Genomic DNA, 18923 nt, shown 5'->3' on the forward strand with positions numbered 1-18923 from the left:
AAGAAAGAAAGAAAGAAAGAAAGAAAGGAAGGAAGGAAGGAAGGAAGGAAGGAAGGAAGGAAGGAAGGAAGGAAGGAAGGAAGGAAGGAAGGGAGGAAGGGAGGAAGGAAAGGAGAGAGAAAGAAAGAAAAAGGAAGGAGGGAACAAAAGAAGGAAGGAAGAGAAAGAGATAAAATGAAGAGAGAAAGAGAAAAAAGGAAGGGAGGAAGGAATGAAGAAAAGAAGGAAGGAGGGAGGGTCAGTGAAGCATTTTTTAATGTGCCAAAAGAAAGGACAGAGATACAGGACAGCTTTGAAAGAACAAGTCATGCATAATGCAGATTTGTGACTTCATGAACAATCCTTTCTTTTTTACACATAGAAATATTCATTTTCATTGGCATTTGTTAAATTCAGAGCAAATTTTAAGAAATTTTAAACAGGGGAAAAAACCCTCATCTCTTTGAAATTTAAAGACCCCCACACCAGGCCTTTTCCTTCCTTTCCAGTCTTGTCATTCATTACTTCTCTCCCCATACTCTACTGTCCATCCACACAACACTCTTCACACACAATACCCCATCTCCCATCTCCATGACTTTGTACTAGCTGACCCTTCCTACTCTCCCCCATGCTTTCCCTCCTCACTAAGTAATATAGCAGTTAGAGCACTGTACCTGGAATCAGAAAGATCTGAAATAAAATCCAGCCTCAGACACTAGCTATGTGACCCTGGGCAAGTCATTTAACCTCTGCCTCAGTTTCCTCATCTGTAAAATGTGGATAATAATAACACCTACCTCCCAAGGTTGTTGTGAGGATCAAATGAGATGATAAATTGTATAATAATAAGTAATACATAAGTAAATGAATGAAGCATATAAATTGTATAGTAATAAATGAGACAGTAAATTGCGTAATAATTAAATGAGATCATAATAAATGAAATAATAAACTGTAAAATGTTTAGCACAGGGCCTGGCACATAGCAAATGCTATATACATTTTCACTATTATTATGAAATCTCTTGTTTCCTTTAAGACTTCACCCAAGTTCCATCTTCTAGATTGAATTTTTTCTTAAGAAATCTTTCCTTATCCACTACCCCCCCCCATCCTCCAACCTCCAGTCACTAGTGTCATCTCTTTGAAAGTTACCTTGTATTTATTTATGTTATATAATATGTGTGTATGTATATATCTCCACACATATTCTCTCACTCACCTTACTCTTTGAGAGCAAGGACTAATTTCTCATCTATAAAATGGGTATAACAACTTTTTCATGATTTACTTCATGGGATTGTGATAAGGGTCAAGTGAGAGGTCACACTGTAAGTATATTTAAAGGAAACTTAAAATAAGACATATATGTAGGCTTTCAATCATTAGCTTGATGAAAACTAAAAAATTCAACCATGAAATACCTCCAAAGATCCAGATTTTGGAATCCTGCAAATACAGTTAGACAAGGATGAGAATCCCACCCACACTCCTCAACCACACACACACACACACACACACACACACACACACACACACACACACCCACACACACCTTTAATGACTCTCATTCAGGCTTGAAGTTGCCTCAGATAAAGATCAGGCAGTGGACCTGTGGCCTGTGAGATAACCTGCACCTTTTACACCAAGGAGGAGGAAATAGCAGAAGTCCTCTGCCTCCTGAAACTCTTGCCAAGTGACCCCAGTTCACACATTAGCAGGTCATCAGCTCTGATGTGGCCACACCTGGATTCATCCAATGGGCCTCACAGAGACAGTCCAACAATGATCCTGCTTCATTTCCCAGACCATCCAGCCTCTATCTAGTATTCATTTATGTCAAAACCCAGTGAAAGCAGTTGTGGAAATGGTTACTTGGCCTTTCCTGTTATCACCACTTGTTAAGCCATATGAAGCCTTCACCTTCAGGCTCCGTGAAAGGCTGTGGTGTATCACTTACAGACAAGAATGAAACCACAGAGAAGGATCTCCATGAAGTCAGAATTTTTAGTATCAGGGAATCAGAGAACTTGAAGAGATATCTGAGGTTGTCTCACCTAACTCCTAATTAAAATAAAGCAGATCTCCAGTGTGCTACAGAGGGGGAACAAAATAATAAAAAAAAAAATGGGTTTGGGATCACATCCCAGCTCTGACATTTACTTCCACTTGTGTGACCTTGGACATGTCACATCCACTCTGGGTCTCAGTTTCCTTACCTACAAAATAAAGGGGTTGAATTAGACAGCCTCTTAGAACTTATAAACTCCCTCAGCTCCCTCTTATCTCCAAGACCAAATATAAAATCCCCTTTGACTTTTTTAGACCTTCATAAGCTGGTCCCTTTCTTCCTTTCCAGTCTTCTTCCACCTTACTGCCCTCTACATACTCTGCCACCCAGGGACACTGGCCTCCTGACTGTTCCTCACCCACATCCCAACTCCAAGCATTTTCCATATTTCCCCCATGCCAGGGATACTCACCTTTCTCATGTCTGCCTCCTAGGTACTCTGGCTTCCATCAAGTCTCAGAGGAAATCCTGCCTTCTACAAGAAGCCTTTCCTTAACGCTCAAATCTTCTCTCCATTGATTATCTCCAATTTATCCTACATAGATTTTCCTCAAATGAAATTGCTTGCCTGTTGTTTTTCTCACTAGACTGTGAATTCCTTGAGGCCAGGGACTGTTTGTTTTTTATTTACTCTCTTTGTATCTCCAGTGCTTAGCATAGTGCCTGTCACATAGAAGATGAGAAATAAATGCTTGTTGACTTGACTTTAATATCCTTTCCAGCTCTAAATCTATGATTCTATGACCCTAGGAAGTTTATCCAGACTTCCTTGAATATCCGCCTGACCACCTGAGGTAGCCCCTTCCATCTGTTGACAAATCGAATTGGAAGCTTTTCTTTATATTGAATGGAAACTTGTTTCTAACTATATCCAGTCTGCCCTATATTGATTTCTCAAATAGTTTGGGGCACATACAGACTGAAGACTTAGCAAACAGATGTACTGGAATAGAAGAAAATTGTTTGGGGGAGTAATGATTTCTTAACTCAGTTCCATTCTTTCATTTTGTTTTGCTTTAGCCTTTTGATTCCAGATTATGTTTCCAAACCCTCATTTTGGAGAGGAAATTTATTTTGATAAAAGTCACCTGGAGGACTGCCTCGTGGGGGCAGAAGAAAAGAAATTTGGAACCAAATACTTGAAAACCAGGATCCTGCATACATTCACACAGTGAGAAATGATCTTCCTGAGAAGGGTAACTATGGATGTATTGATGGTACGGTTAAGAACTTCAAAACATATGGTGTCTTAACTCTAACAACCTCGGCGTGGGCTGCAGAAATTAAATTCAATGACTATTTATTAAGCTCCTATTATATGCCAACCATATGCTTTTTTTGAGAAATGGCTAATATGGAAATATGTTTTGCATGATTTCACACGTATAATTGATATCATATTGCTGGCCTTCCTACCACTGCATTTAAAAAATTAAGATGTAAAGAGGGTTTATAAGTCATTGTAGGGGTGTAGTTGTTATAAATTAAAGGACAATCTATTGGTTCCACAGGCACAACTAGCATCAATGAGTGGAAGGCAAGTTTTAGCTCAATAGAAAGAAAAACTTCCAATTAGATCTGTCCACAGATGTCATTGGGCTACCTCAGGTGGATAGTGGAGAGGTTGGAGAGAGGGAAAGAATTTGGAACCAAATTTTTTTTAAAAGATTGTCAAAAATAAATAAATAAAAATTTTGAAAAAATCTTTTAAGTACGGTATGAATTCTACACATCACTTTCAAAATTGTCCAATTTATCCATGCTTCTTTCTGAATGTCCTTCTGTTCCCTTCTGGGAAGTTTAAAAAAGTTTCAGTGGCCTTTTTTTTTCTTAGCAACACTATTGCTAACCCTTCCTCTATACCTCCACTCTTTGCCTCAATTAACAGAGAGAAAGAAAAATAAAGCCCTTATAACAAAAAAACATTGACAAGTAAATCTAATAAAAACAGTGACCACATCCAAAAATGTACATCTCTTTCTTTTCTTTAACTTGTTTTCAATTAATAAGCATTGATTTTCTTGACTTCTGCCCATACACACATACACACACACATACACCAGGAAAAAAAAAAAGAAAAACAAAATGCTTGTAACAAATATGGAGAGAAAAGAAAGGCAAATCCCTATGTTGCTGATATACAAAAACATACCTTATTCTGCATACTTAGTTTATCTTAACCTCTCTGTCAGGAGGTGGGTAATAGTTTTCATCATCAGTCCTCTGAAATCACAGCTGACCATTAAGTCAATCACAGTTCTTAAATCTTTCAAAGTTGTTTGCGTTTATAATATTGTGTTATAGTATAAATTGTTCTGGTTCTCTTTACTTCCCTCTGTATCAGTTCAGACAAATTTTCCCAGGTTTTTCTGAAACCATCTCCTTTTTCTTATGGCACACCGGTGCCATATTTATCTATTTATTCTGCATATTTATTCTATTACATTTATCTGCCACAATTTGTTCAGCCATTCATCAACTGATGGACAACTTTCCTTACTCTCTCCTCCACCTTGGTTTCCTGTTTTTTATAACCACAAAAAGAGCTTCTATCCACTTTTTTGTATGAAAGTATGGGTTGTTCTCTTCTTTCTTCAGTTCTTTTGAAGTGTAGGTCTACTACTGATATCCTTGGGCCAAGGGCCCCCTTTTGCATCCAGGAATGTGGACCAGTCAGTGAAAATGCACAGTTAGGGGATGGAGGTGTGCAAAGAACAGCAAGAAGTCATTGTCACTAAATCATAGAGTTCATGGCAAGGATTAAGGTACAAGAAGTTAGAAAGGTAGGGGAAGAAGGTTATAAAAAAATTTTTAAACAAACAAAAGATTTTATATTTGACCCTAGAGGTAATAGAGAGCCACTAAAGTTTTGGGTTTTTTTTTTAAATAGAGAAGGTGAAATAGTCATACAAACTTTAGGAAAATCAGTTTTACTGCTGAGGGAAAGACAGGGTCAAAAAGGGAATAGGGGAAGGACACCTTTCCTCCAACCAGTTTAGTAAATGGCATCCATGCTGTTGCGGGAACAAGAGACCTACATGTCTGTGTAACTGGAAAGAAAGATAAAGGTTGTTCCAGGCTTGTCGTTTTAGAGACACAACCTGTTCTGGCTATTTAGTCACTGGAAAGAGGCTGCTCTCACTCATAGGGAGTACAGGCTATCCCAGGAGAGGTCCCTGCTGTCTCCCATAATGATGTCTCCATCTCAGGTGATCCAAGAACACACAAAACCCCATCATGAATTAAACTAGGCAAATCATGAGGGCATAATTCAATTAAAAAAACTCTCTGGTTCTTAAAACCTGTCACAACCTGGCATCGTCTTTCCATTCCAGTCTTTTTTTTAAACTTCATTTCCCTCCATAAACTCTATGATCCAATGACCTCCCGTATGCTCAAATAGGACACACCATCCCCTGACTGTGTACTTTCATCGACTGCCATATCTGGAATGGTCTTCCTTCATATCTATGTCTTCTGATTTCTCTGGCTTAAAGACTGCTCAAACCCCACCTTCTTGAAGAGGCTTTTCCTGATACACACACACACACACACACACACACACACACACACACACACACACTGCTAGTTCCTATCCTCTTAAATGACCTCCCACTCACATACAAACATATACATAGGGGTGTGTGTATAAGTATATATATATACATATATATATGTATATATATATTTGTGTAAGTTTATATGTATCCATGTATGTGTATAACATGTACACAGTTGTTTGCATATTTTCTCCCCCATTAAAATGTGAGCTCCTGAAGACAAGGATCACATTTTTGCCCTTCTTTGAATCCTTGGCCCTTAGCATAGTGCCTGGCACATAGAAAGCACTTAAATAAATTCTAGTCTGATTGAATGATTAACAAAAGAGAGATGGTTAGGCTTGGGAAGTGATTCCTCTCCCCCTTACTGAAGGTAGTCAAGTTGAAGCCAGATCGTCTGGTATATTATTTAAGAGATTCTTGGTCAAGTGAAGTTGTTATCTAAGGTCCCTTGAAACTCTGAGCTTCTGTCTAAGACCCAGCGTCAAACAGCTCATCAAGTCACAGGGAGGAAAGACTTTTCTATAGAATCCAGCAAACCACCTTTGGTGGCTGAGGGCTCTGGGTTCTACCCCCATTAGAAGAGGAATCAGCAATCTGACAACTGAAAAGCCACAGGTGGCTCAGGTTCCCCTTCCCCCACTGTACCTGAAATTCTGAAAGTTACAAATAACCTCCCCATAACCTTCTGCTGCGGAAACATGGGTTGAGGCTCTTTGTAAGAAAATTTAATGTGTTTTCAATCTGTTCCAACTAGAGCCCCTGCAAAGGGATCTGGGGACTTGCTGCCACACTTCCACCTTGTGACAGGTGCAGAAATTGCATGCACCTGGTGATGAAAAAAGACAAAGCTCAGAACAGCGGGTACACTGTCCTTTCAGCAAGGGTCAGCCTTTGTGAGATTTGTCTTTCCTTTCCCCATCCTATTTCATGACACTCCTTCTGATCACTGGAACACCCTGAGATGCCTTAAATGAACTTTCTAAATCACTGCTTTATAGGCTTGGTCCCAAAAAGGAAATACAAAAAAGGGATCTCCCCTTCACTACAGGAGTGAAGGACTATGGGTTTGGAATACTATATATACTGTCAGACTTTTTTTGATATATTAGTCATAGCTATATAGATAGATAATTAGTTATACATGCACACACATATAGTTAGCTAGTTAGTTTTGCTGATTTTTTTTTCCCTTTTTTAATTCTTTGTTATAAGGAGTGGCTTTTGCATTGGGAGTGGGGAGAGGTGTAGAGGAGGAAGGGATACATTGGAAAATGTAGGTGATGTAAAAACAAAAGATATTGATAAAATTATTTTTAAAAATAAGAAATAATTTGTTTTTAATAAAAATTCAATGTAATCAGAAAGAGAGAACAATAAATAGGATAACAGGCAGAGTGAGAATGAGAGGCAATTAGGTGACACAGACTGGGCCTGGAGTCAGAAAGACCTGCGTTCAAAACCAGTCTCAGACACTTACCAGGTGCATGACACTGAGCAAGTCACTTAACCTCTGCCTGCCTCAGTTTCCTCAACTGTAAAATGGAGGTAACTAATAACTCCTAGGACTGCTGTAAGGATCAAATTGAGATAATATTTATTAAAACACTTAGCACAGTGCCTGGCACATAGTAGGTGCTATATAAATGTTCATTCTCTTCCGTCCCTCCCTCCCTCCTTCCTCTAGTTTTCTCTCTCCCAATGACTTCCCATAAAGGACACTTAGGTGGTACAGTGGTTAGAGTGTTAGGCCTAGAATTCAAATCTGACCTCATATACTTAATAGCTATGTGGGGCCTTGGGCAAGTTATATAACCTCTGTTTGCCTCAGTTTCCTCAACTATAAAATTGGGGTCATAATAGTAGCTACCTCCTAGGAGTGTTGTGAGGATCAAATGAGATAATATTTATAAAGCGTTTTGCACAATTCTTGGCACCTAAGCCTTTAATAAATGTTTATTTCCTTCTTTCCATATGACCTCTGGACTTCAGTTTCTAAAATGGTCTTCTCTCTGTAAAATGGTTCTCATATGTGCTCCTTCCTAGAGAGGTGGGACATTTTATGAAATGATGGGGTTTGTACAGAACTTTGAATCTTTTGGTAATACATATCCTATAAGTATTCACTCCTAAAAATTTGGCTTAAGGAAGGAGTAATATACACACTCAATTGGGTATGAAAATCTATCTTACCCTACAGGAAAGTAGGGGGAAATGGATAAGAGAGGGAAGGATGATAGAAGGGAGGGCAGATGGGAGGAGGGGTAGTGAGAAGCAAACACTTTTGAGGAGGGCAGTGCAAAGGAGAGAATAGAATGAATGGGGGGGGAGATAGGATGGAGGGAAATATAGTTAGTCTTTCACAACATGGCTATTATGGAAATGTTTTGCATGACTACACATGTATAACCTATATTGAACTGCCTACCTTCTCAATGAGGGTGGGGAGGGAGGGAGGAAGGGCAAGAATGTGTTTTAAAAGTTTTTGAAACAAATGTTAAAAATTGTTTTTACATGCAACTGGGAAATAAGATATAAAGGCAATGGGGTATAGAAATCTATCGTGTCCTACAAGAAAATAGAAGGAAAGGGGATAAGAGAAGGGGGGAGGGGTGATAGAAGGGAGGGCAGATTGGAGGAAGGGGTAATCAGAATGCATGCCTTCTTGGGGTAGGGGGAGGGAAGAGATAGGGAGAAAATTTGAAACTCAAACTCTTGTGGAAGTGAATGTTGAAAACTTAAAAGTAAATTAATAGGAATAATTTTAAAAAGAAAGAAAGAAAATAAGTACTTTGAAGGCAGGGAATGTTTCTGCTTTCTATTTTTTGTCCCAAGCCTGTAGCACAGTATCTGACACTTAGTAATTGCTTAATATACAAAATTTTTCATCTATTAATTCTTTCATATGATCTGGTTAGAGCAGTTAAAGATGAAATTACAAAAATATTTGAAAATATACAAAGCTCAACAGAGCAGGTCAATGTTATTATGCAGATATGGTTGTCCAAATTCTGAAATCAATTCAAGGAGGCAAGGGAGATTCTGGAACAATGAGAGAAATAAAACATTAATGTGTTTATCCTGGTATGCAGATAAAGTACTAAGCAAAAAAAAAGTATACGTTCCTAATCAGAAATGAACACATCAAATATGTTTTAAGTAAATAATATTTTATTATATTAGTTCCTATTTATTACTTCTGAAATAGATATATTTATATAAACTTTGAATCATAAATATATGGACAGTTTCTTTAAAAACAGTTATAAACATACTTTAAACATATTTAAAATTGAATAATATGCCTTCTGTTTCCTCTTGTCCACTGGCTGAATTTTTGTGCTTTATCCTTACTTATAAATGAGGAAATGGGGTATGTTATAGCATTATAAATAGAGTCAAAAGAACAGGGATGGGAAGGGATTATAACATGAGAGGAACTGGCTTCTGGAATAAAGGACTAAAGAGGCTAGAGTCTTCTCAGGAAGATCCTTCGCTCATTTCCAAAGTGGTGCCTAGCATTTAATATAGCATCCTGGATAAGCTTAAATATAACACTGGAATATTTCAGAATCAAGTTGTGTTCCCTGGAGAGCTCCAAAGTGGCATTCTCCTATATAGAAGAGAGTTTTCAGAATTGTGCCAAGGTCATATTGAAAGTCTCAAGGACCAGAGTTAGTTTGGTTATGAAAGGGGTTGAGGGCTGGGAGCCTGAGTGGGCTGCTCTTTGGGAGGAATGAGAATTTCTCCTTAGCCTTTCCAGTTTTCCCAACCAAAGAGAGGGGCAAATCTCAAGCAACAGAGCGAGTGATGGGGGTAACACAGGTACAGCCCACAGTCACCAGGATCTTCTCTAGTCGGAAGGAATGGGAACAGCTCTGTGCTGGCTCTCTCCGGAGAACCAAGATCTCCTGCTGGATGGGGACTGAATTTTTCCCGTTCTCTTCTTGTCCCTCAGCGTTGAGGCATCCTGCATATCGGCACCTGGCCTCTGCAATCTCTGAGGGGAATCTGTTGGGGTCTCTGGTGATGCTGTAGGAGAAATGGCCACAGTGAAAAGGTAAGCTCATATAGAAGCAGAAAGGAAAGGTGGCTGACGTCTGAACCTATCAGTGACCTCTTGCCCTCACCTACCTGGGCACCTACCTTAGGTCTCCCAAACATTCATCTCTATGGCTTTCTGCTAATTGAGGGCTCCAGCCCACAAAATAACACTGAATTTAGTGATGTCAATTACAAGAGAAACCATCAACCGCAAGGTCTCTGAGACTTGGCACCTCTCCTTTAACAAGATGCATCAGGGCATGGTGTTCTCACGAACATAGTTCTGACATCTTCGCTGGCTGCCTCTCTGTGGGCTGGCCCCAGCAGGAGAGGAAGAACAGTGCTTACTATCAAAGAACAATAAAACCTACTGAAAGCCAATGAATCTTGTGCCCAACCCCTCCACTTTCACACGGGTTTTCTTCAGTCGTCCATGCTTTCTAATCCAACCTCCAGGAGACACTCAGGTAGTGAAGCAGGATTAAGTTATATGTACCAGCAGGAAAAAAAAAAAAGCATTAGGAAAGAATTCTCCACATAGCCTACCTATTATATTTTTGTTTGTTGACTTTTAAAAAAATTCAGAGAGCTTTTGATTTCACATCACCCATATTTTCCTGTCTTTATTGTATTCTCTAAACAGCAACACACAAGCCAGTTCAATGGAAAGAACACTGGTTGTGAAGTCAGGGGACCTGGGTTCAAGTCCTGACTTTGATGCTTTCTACCCATGTTACCTTAGACAAACCATTTAACTTCCCTGAACCTAGAATCCTCATTTGTAAACCAAATGGGATGGGTAACCAGGTGACACAGAGGATAGAGTGCTGGGCCTAAAGTCAGGCAAGCTTATTTTCATGAGTTCAAATCTAGCCTCAGACTCACACTAGCTGTGTGACCCTGGGCAAGTCACCTAATCATATTTGCCTCAGTTTCTTCATCTGTCAAATGAACTGGAGAAGGAAATGGCAAACCATTCCAGTATCTTTGCCAAGAAAACTCCAAATGGGGTCACCAAGAGTTAGACACAACTGAAAACGACTGAACAACAAAAACCAAATGCATTAGACTAGCTGGCTTCTGAGACTGCTTCTAGATCTATGATTCTGTGAAAGGGAGATCATGGAATTATTTATCAGTCTTTGATTGCTCTGTATTTATCTTCCTTATTTATTCATATATAGGCATGGAAGTAATATCAATTACAGTACATTTTGAGAGACAGCAATGTGGCACAGTAGATATAGAGCTGGCTTTGGAACAACTTAGGTATGAGCCCTAACTCTAAAGCATAAATGTGTGTCTGTGACCATAAAAGTCACTTAACTTCTCAGGACCCTCAAGCAACTCTAAAATAATGAGCTTTGGAGGAGATCTGTATTGGTATGGGAATTTCCTACACAGATGAAATCTCAGATTGAGGCCAACTCACTTGAATGCAATGCTTTCAGGTACTCCAAGTACTTTTCTCATAATGACTCTATGACGTAGGCAGGGCAAGTGTAAGTATCCCCATTTTACAGATAAGGAAACTGAGAGTCAGAGTGGTGAAATGACTTTTTTTAAAAATCATATATGCTTATTTATATACATGTTGTCTCCTTCCCCTCCTCAATAGAATATAAGTTCCTTTAGGGCAGGGACAGTTTTATTTTTGTCTTTGTACCCCTATACCAACATTCTAGGTGTTTAATAAATGCTTGTCAATTGACTGCTTGATTATAGTCTCACAGTTAATAAGGGATGGCCAGGACTCCAGCCCAGTTCTCTTTGCTCAAGGTCCAATGATTTTCCCTCTATACCTCACTGTTTTGATTTTAAAATCCCTTTTTTTTATCACAAAGAGGAAATTTAGGAAGAGTTAAATTGTGCAAAGTATGTGATAATGTTAAACAAGAATTTGAAAACAGAATCGTAGCTGAGTATCCACCTTTCAACTAAAAGATCTCTTGTAATAAGTTATGGAAATGGCAGTAACAGTGTCAGCTGAATAGCAACTGTTGTCCGTGAAGGAATCACGGACACCTCAACTTGCTACCTTGTAGTGAACCATAGGATCATCATCAAATCATACAAGTTTTAACTTAGTAAAGACCTTAAAGATCATCTAGTCCAACCCCCTCATTTTACAAATGGGGAAACCAAGGCTTAAGAAAGTGAATGACTTGTAAGAGGTCACACAACTAGCTAGTGGCCGAGCTAAAACTCAGGTTTTCTTATTTCCTTACAATCTGCTGCTTACTGCCTCTCCTAATAGAAGCACCAGATAATTAAGTGGCATCTGTTGGTAGAATACACAGAAAAATAGAGTAAGAACAGAGGGTCTGCAGAAGTTGAGGGAGACGGTTCATCCAAGGCTCCCTGGACAACACTGTATAACAGGCATGCCATGCCCCACCTAGCCCCATGAACAAGCCACTGTTGTCCAGAGCACACTTGTTACATTGTATTATGTGTATCTTCCCTTTGGCCCCAATGGTGCCATGGAAAGAGCACTGTATTTAGAGTCAGAGGATACAAGGTCAGACCTTGACTGTGCTACTTACTACCAGTGGAACCACTGTGCCTCAGTTTCCTCAATTGTAAAATGAGGGCACTTGATTTAATAGCCTCAAAGGTCCCTTCCAGCTCTAAATCTGAGATCTTAATTTCTTTCTTTCACTGTCCCAGCCACCCTGACCCACTCCACTCTGTATTCCCTCCCATCCATCATGTCATAAGCCAAGAAAGCATTCATTGACCATGTGCCAAGAGAATTTACAGAAAGTGTCAATCTCAGAGCACATGGCATAAATTTGACCGTGGTTGCCCTCCAGGTCACTTTTACCCCATCCCCTTTGCCCTCACAGGAAATGTAGTGCATATTTCCTAAGCTTCTAGGGATAGCACTGGGCAAGAAGACCTGAGTTAAAATCCAGCCTCTTACACTAGCTGTGGGACCCTGGGCACATCATTTCACTTCTATTTGCCTCAATTTCTTTAACTCAGATGGAGACAACAGCACCTCCCTCCCTCCCATGGGTAAAGAATGACTAGACATACTATGCTTTCTTAGTAAAGGCTTCACCCTTCTCTTCATCTGTCAAATGAGAAAGTTATATTGCATAATCTCAACAGTCCTAGCAACTCAGACATCTATGAATTAGATTTAGAGGTGGAAAGGGCTTAGAAATTACCTACATCCGATCCCTTCATTTTATATTGCAATTGTTGTGTGTTCTGAATCACACAGGTAATAAAGGACAGAGAAAGAATTCAAACCCATATCTTCTACTTCCAAATTCCATGCTCTTTCCTCTCATGGAAATCTCCCTGGATCCCATTCCAGTTTGTGTCTTCACTGGTGGTTTTCCCTTATATCTGACCCATCTTCTTCCTGCTAAGATAGAAAATCATTTCCTACTATTGTTCTACGGTCAGGGAAGATGAGCTGGTCTTCATTCACTAATATGACTGAAGACGGTCACTAGATTTGGTATTAAAGCATTTTAAAACCTCGACTTGCTTCCTTAAGCCTTTTCCCTTTTTATAAATCCTTAATCATTTATGTCGCTCTTTGACACACGATGCCATTCTTGCCCAAAGTAGTAAGGAGAAATTGCAGTCATTAGAAAAGTCCATGACCCTACTTCTATGAAGAGTTATCCTTACTTGTAATCCCAAGGAGAGATGGAGCGGTTCTGAAAGGTATGTGCCAAGTGGATGCCCTGCTGTCTGTTGATAATGCGGATGTCAACCTTCACACTGTTACTCTCCAATGAGGGACAATTATTACCCTTCTGGGAAATTGCTCCTCTTTTGGTAATGTTCCGAGCTCCCACATTCCCGAGGAGAAGAAGCCCCAGTACCATCAGCAGCAATAATTCAAACTGAAAGAGAGAAAAAAATATACTTGGTTATAGGCTCTGTTTCACTCTCAAGAATTTCAGCATACGGGGCAGCTAGGGGGTGCAGTGAACAGAACACCAGCACTGGAGTTAGGAGAACCTGAGTTCAAATCCAGCCTCAGATACTTAACACTTATTAACTGTGTGACCTTGGGCAAGTCAACCCCAATTGCCCTGCCTCCCCCCCTCCAAAAAGACAAAATAAGTAAATAAAATTTAAAAGTTTTTTAAAAAAAAGAAATTCAGCATATTCAAATTAGAGAAGCAGAGCTCAGTAAAATTAAAATAACAATGCCTTCTTCCATTGATGTGAGAACCAAGTTATGATACAAAGAGAAAAATCCAAAATTATCAACCTGCCATTCATGGTCTTCTATGACCTAACCTATACTGACATTTCCAGCTTGGTTTCCCACTAGACTTCTCCAGACAAACTAGTCTATTTGTCATTCTTTATACATTCTTCATATTGTCCCACCTCCACGCTTTGCTCTCTTTCTGGAATGTCTTCTACAACCCATCTCAGTCTATAAAATCTATTCTTCAAGACTCAGTTCCCCTGACAATCCCAGAGAGAAATCATCTCTACTTCCTTTGAATTCATGTAGTACATATCATCTTTCTGTTCTTCGAAGCACCTAGCAAAGTGCCTTAAATGTAGAAGGTGCTCAATAAATATTAGATGGGTGGTTGGATGAATGAATAAATGAATGAAACATGGTGTAGCGGAAAGGTTATTAGACTTGAAGTCAGGAAAAGTTTATTCCAATCCTGGCTTTATCTGTGCAAACATGAGTCATTTTAATTTCTCTGTGTCATTTCCTCATCTATAAAATGAAGAGATTGGGTCATTTATCATGCCTCTTTTGGATCTAAAATTCTATGCATCTCTTAAGTCCCTAATTCCTAATTTCAAGTTTCTGTGACTTTTTCAGTTTGAGTTCTTCCTCCAACAACAGAGAATGCAAGCACTCTATGGCTTAGTAGCTAGTCTTCATGAATGGCTAAACTAATTATCCTGTGACCCATCTGGTTATGCTCCTCTCTAAACTTAGCCTGGTCCTTACATGACAGACACACATCCCATCACCAGGCTTATACTCAAAGCCTTTGCAGTTTGGGAAGGTCTGGCAGAGCTCACTCTGTGGGATATACCCTGAGGAATATTCTGTCATAGTGGAGAGAGTACTGGATTTGGAATCAAGACCTAAGTTCTAATCTTGCCTCAGACATTTCATAGTTGCATGACCTTGGGCATGTCACCTAACCTGACTGAGTCTGAGTTCCATCATCTTTAAAATGGAAATAATAATTGCATCTAGTTCACAGTATTGTCATGAGGATCAAATGAGATGATTTTTATAAAGGGCTTGGTAAACCATAAAGTATTATCTAAATGTTAGCTGTACTTGTCGAGGATCCAGAGTCACCACTGTATCATGATGAAGAGTTGGAGGAAACCTTTTGTGAAAGATACTATTAATAATACCCTAATATCAATTATAATTAATAATAATATACATCTGCAGAGTACTTTAGGCTTTTACAAAAGGTTTTCACATCTATTTTTTTCATTTTGATCAATCAAAATGTATTTATTAAATAAATATATTTATTTATTTACTATATATTTATTTATTTACTACTATATGCCAGACACTAGAGATAAAAGCACAAAGAATGAAAACCCATGGTATTACTATACCATTTTACAGAAACAAAAACTAGAATTCAAAGAGATGGAATGGTTGGAACCAACTGGAATCAAGCTATGTATTCTCACCCACCCCCCAAATACTCTCCCTTTCAGGAGCTTGCTGGAACTATAGCCAAGACAACTCCTAAGCTATAGTACAAAGAATAGAGCCAGAGCTCATGATGGCTAGTACAATGGAATGTTCTATCCATTCATTGTCATTATTATTAACAACATGATATCACTCAATATTTGGAAACTGGACTCTGAAGTATTCTGGTCCAAGGGACTTTGAACCACTATATATAATGAAGAATATATATAATGAGAATAGCAGCAGCTTAAGTTCTGTGGGTGACTTCTTATCTACCAATCAGACAGGGTTTGAAATCGACTCAAATGGCTTTTACTAAGAAACCCTGAGTGCAAAACTTGAAACTGGCGGTTTATGTAAATTGAGGTGATTCAGCTATTTGTTTTCTGAAGAACTCAAAGCAATGTGTATATAGGGAAGTTCCTTTTCCCCTCCATGAAGCATAGGAATGGATAGTTATCTCCATTATGCAAATGGAACGACTGAAGCAGGAGAAGGAGCACATTAAGGAGTCATAGCTTACATTTATATAGTGTTTTAAGGTTTGTATAGCTCTTTACATACATTACTTCATGATTCTCAAACAACCCTATGAGTTGTTTGCTATAAACTATAAACTACAAATTGTAAACTATAAAATGGGGTCCTTTCTTACAGATGAGAAAACTGAGGCTCAGAAAAGTTAAAAGACTTGCTCAGGCTCTCACAGTTGGTGTCTAAAGCAGTATTTTAACCCAAGTCTTCCTGACTTCCAAGTCTATCATTTTATCCATTACACCATACTGTCTTTCTAAGGGGATATAACAAGGTCTTTATTGGATCTAGGCTCAGAGTTTTGGCCTTCCAGAAGAGAACTGAGGTATTTTATTTCTCCTACTAAACCATACAATAATTCAATTTCATTCAGCACCTACTATGTGCCAGGCAATGTGCCAGGTACTAAGGGTACAAAGACAAAAACAGTCCCTGTCCTCTGGAAACTTACAATCTACTGATAAAGCACTTTATCCAAGGAACAGATAGCAATGGATATCACTATGGGAAGTGTCCTGGACTATCTTTGTAAAGGTTATCCAATCTGCCTATAGGACTTTGGCTTCTAACCATATTTTATTGTCTCTGGCACTGGCAATACTTCTAGCTGACAGCCAAACTCAGACAGTCTCTAATAACAGAGTGAAATGAGCCACAAAGGATAAATGTGTCCGACAGATTATCTGATGTTTTCCATACAATGGATTTAAATTCAAAAGCATTATCCTCCTTGTCCACATTATTTTTAATGTAAATACTGTTCTTTTTACAAGATACAGGCTATTTTAAAGACAGTCTACCAAAAAAAAATCTGCAAAAATGGAAAGACACATCATATATACCACTACTAACATTGACTATGGGCAGCTAAGTGGTATAGTGGATAGAGTATTAGCCCTAGAGTCAGGAAGACCTGAGTTCAAATGTGGCCTCAGACGCTTAAGCTGTGTTGCCCTAGGCAAATCACTTAACCCTGTTTGCCTCGGTTTCCTCCTCTGTGAAATGAACTGCAGAAGGAAATGGCAAGCCACTCCAGTATCTTTTCCAAGAAACCCAAAATGGGGGTCACAAAGGGTTGGACACTATTGAAATGATTCAATGACAGCACACCATTAAATATGGTCATGGTTCATGATGCCATGCTATTCTAGTAATTATGTCCTACTTCTCAGTGCACTAACCCACTCCAAAAGGCAAAGTGTTGGGTTGTGTAGAGCTTTCAATATGGAATTTGGTTCAAGTCCCAAGTCATTTCCTAGGAATGTGACTTTATACAAGTCACTTTGTGTCTCTGAAACTCAATTTCCTTAGCTATAAAATGGGGGTGAAGGGGAATTATACATGAGCTACTTACCTCCCAACCCTAACAATCCAATTGGATAATGTACGGAAAGCACATTATAATAACTCACATCTCCTATATCACCTTAAATTTAAGCCTTCCTCTCACAACCATTCTGTAAAGAAGGTGGTACACATATTATGCCCATTTTACAGATTAGGAAACTGAGGCTCAGAGACTGTAAATAGATTGTTCATGGTTGCCCAGCTTGACAGTATCAAGCTAGGGCTCAAATCTGTCTCCTGTTGTTGAGTCAAGCGCTCTCCCTGATGCACCACGTCCACTATGAGCCATCAAGTCACCACTGAAGCTATGAAGGAAGATAGGGGGCAGGAATTCCTGGGGATTCTAGCTAAAGAAAGAGCCATCCCCTAACTGAGGACAACTTCATCTTCAGTAGCACTAGCATCCTAGTATCCTGCCAATGACAAAAGGAAAATGCTAAAGCATCTCCACCACCTATCACAAAGAGCAAAGGTCTTCCTCCTGAAGGAACTGTCCAGTCCAACACTGAAGAATCCCAAGTCTTCAGGCCATGACTGTTTCCCCTTATCTCTGAAGTTTCATGCTGAGCTTGTATCCAATCAGATGTGAATCTTAGGACAATATCACTGCAGCTATGTGCAAAAGTGGAGCAAAATCACGTGTAACTTGTTTTCAGAGAGCTGGATTTAGAGTGAGGACACCCAGGTTTAAAACCACTTACTAGCTGCATGGCCGTAAGCAAGAAAACAGTCTGTTTTCTCCTTTGTTATAATAATATTCCACTTTCCTCATAGAGTCATTTTTAGAAAAGTACTTTGTTAGCCTTAAAATACTATAGAAGAAGGGGTGGCTAGGTGGTGCAGTGAATAGAGTCAGAAGGACCTGAGTTCAAATCTGGCCTCAGACACTTAACACAAAACTAGCCTTGTGACCTTGGGCAAGTCACTTAACCCCAATTGCCCTTCAAAAAGCAAAAAACAAAAATACTACAGAAGTATGTGTGCTACTTTTCTTATTCCAGAGCCCAGAGCCACCCAGAATTGTATATCCCACCACTCCTAGCACTGAATCAGGATAATTGTCTATGAGTAATAAAAATAATAGTTCACATTGTACATTTTACAAAGTCCTCTCACTTCACAGTATTTCCCATGATTTTCTCAACATCCAAGGTAACTAATACAAGTATTAGTTTCTCTCTTTTAGAGATAATGCAACAGATTCAGATAAATTATTCAATGTCACATGACTGAAAAGTGATGGAACTGTACTCAAATCTAGGCTTTTTTTCACTCCAAGGCAGTGTTCTTCCCATAATATCTCACCTGAGGGATATCCTTTTCCTTCTCTCCCTCTAACAACAACCTGATCAAATACTACTAATAATAATAATCATAACAATATAGAAATAACTCATTTTTCTCTGATGCTGTGAAATTTTTAAAGCACCCTCCTCATGTGGGATGGGTTGTTTAGATATGATTCTGCTCATTTTGCAATGAGCTAGCAAGTGGCAAAGCAAAATCGACTACATCTTTTAATAAAGAGAAAAGTCTTGATCAAATTTTATCCCATAGACCTCAGTTTTACTGCTTATGAAGAAGAAATTACAATACTCACCATCTTTGTGCCCTTTGGGAAAGCCATAGTGGTTCCTTCTCTGGTAGGCAACCTAATGTTTGAAGCACCTGGGTGGTGTATGTATGTACGTATGTGTCTGTGGGTATG

The 18923-nt window shown here is 39.0% G+C and overlaps 1 protein-coding gene across 1 annotated transcript; it reads right to left on the reverse strand.

Annotated features, from left to right (window-relative positions):
- Window positions 1-8766: 8766 nt before the first annotated feature.
- IL17F (interleukin 17F) lies at window positions 8767-18923 on the reverse strand. Its single transcript, XM_069070747.1, has 3 exons — window positions 18816-18923; window positions 13309-13526; window positions 8767-9645 (listed from the first exon to the last, which is right to left on the reverse strand). The coding sequence occupies exons 1-3, from the start codon at window positions 18840-18842 to the stop codon at window positions 9405-9407; spliced, it is 486 nt and encodes a 161-aa protein (XP_068926848.1). The 5' UTR covers window positions 18843-18923; the 3' UTR covers window positions 8767-9404.

Source organism: Petaurus breviceps, unplaced genomic scaffold (genome assembly GCF_028583685.1).
Source record: "Petaurus breviceps papuanus isolate PSGF00001 unplaced genomic scaffold, PetGlider_PUasm1.0 90822, whole genome shotgun sequence".
NCBI lineage: Eukaryota > Metazoa > Chordata > Mammalia > Diprotodontia > Petauridae > Petaurus > Petaurus breviceps.

Coding starts and splice junctions, on each gene's coding strand:
- IL17F (XM_069070747.1), bottom strand. CDS start 18,842: ATGGCTTTCCCAAAGGGCACAAAGATG. Junction 13,527..18,815: donor TCCCAAAGGGCACAAAGATG/GTGAGTATTGTA, acceptor TCTCTCTTTCAG/TTTGAATTATTGCTGCTGAT. Junction 9,646..13,308: donor ATCTCTCCTTGGGATTACAA/GTAAGGATAACT, acceptor TTTCTCCTACAG/CATCACCAGAGACCCCAACA.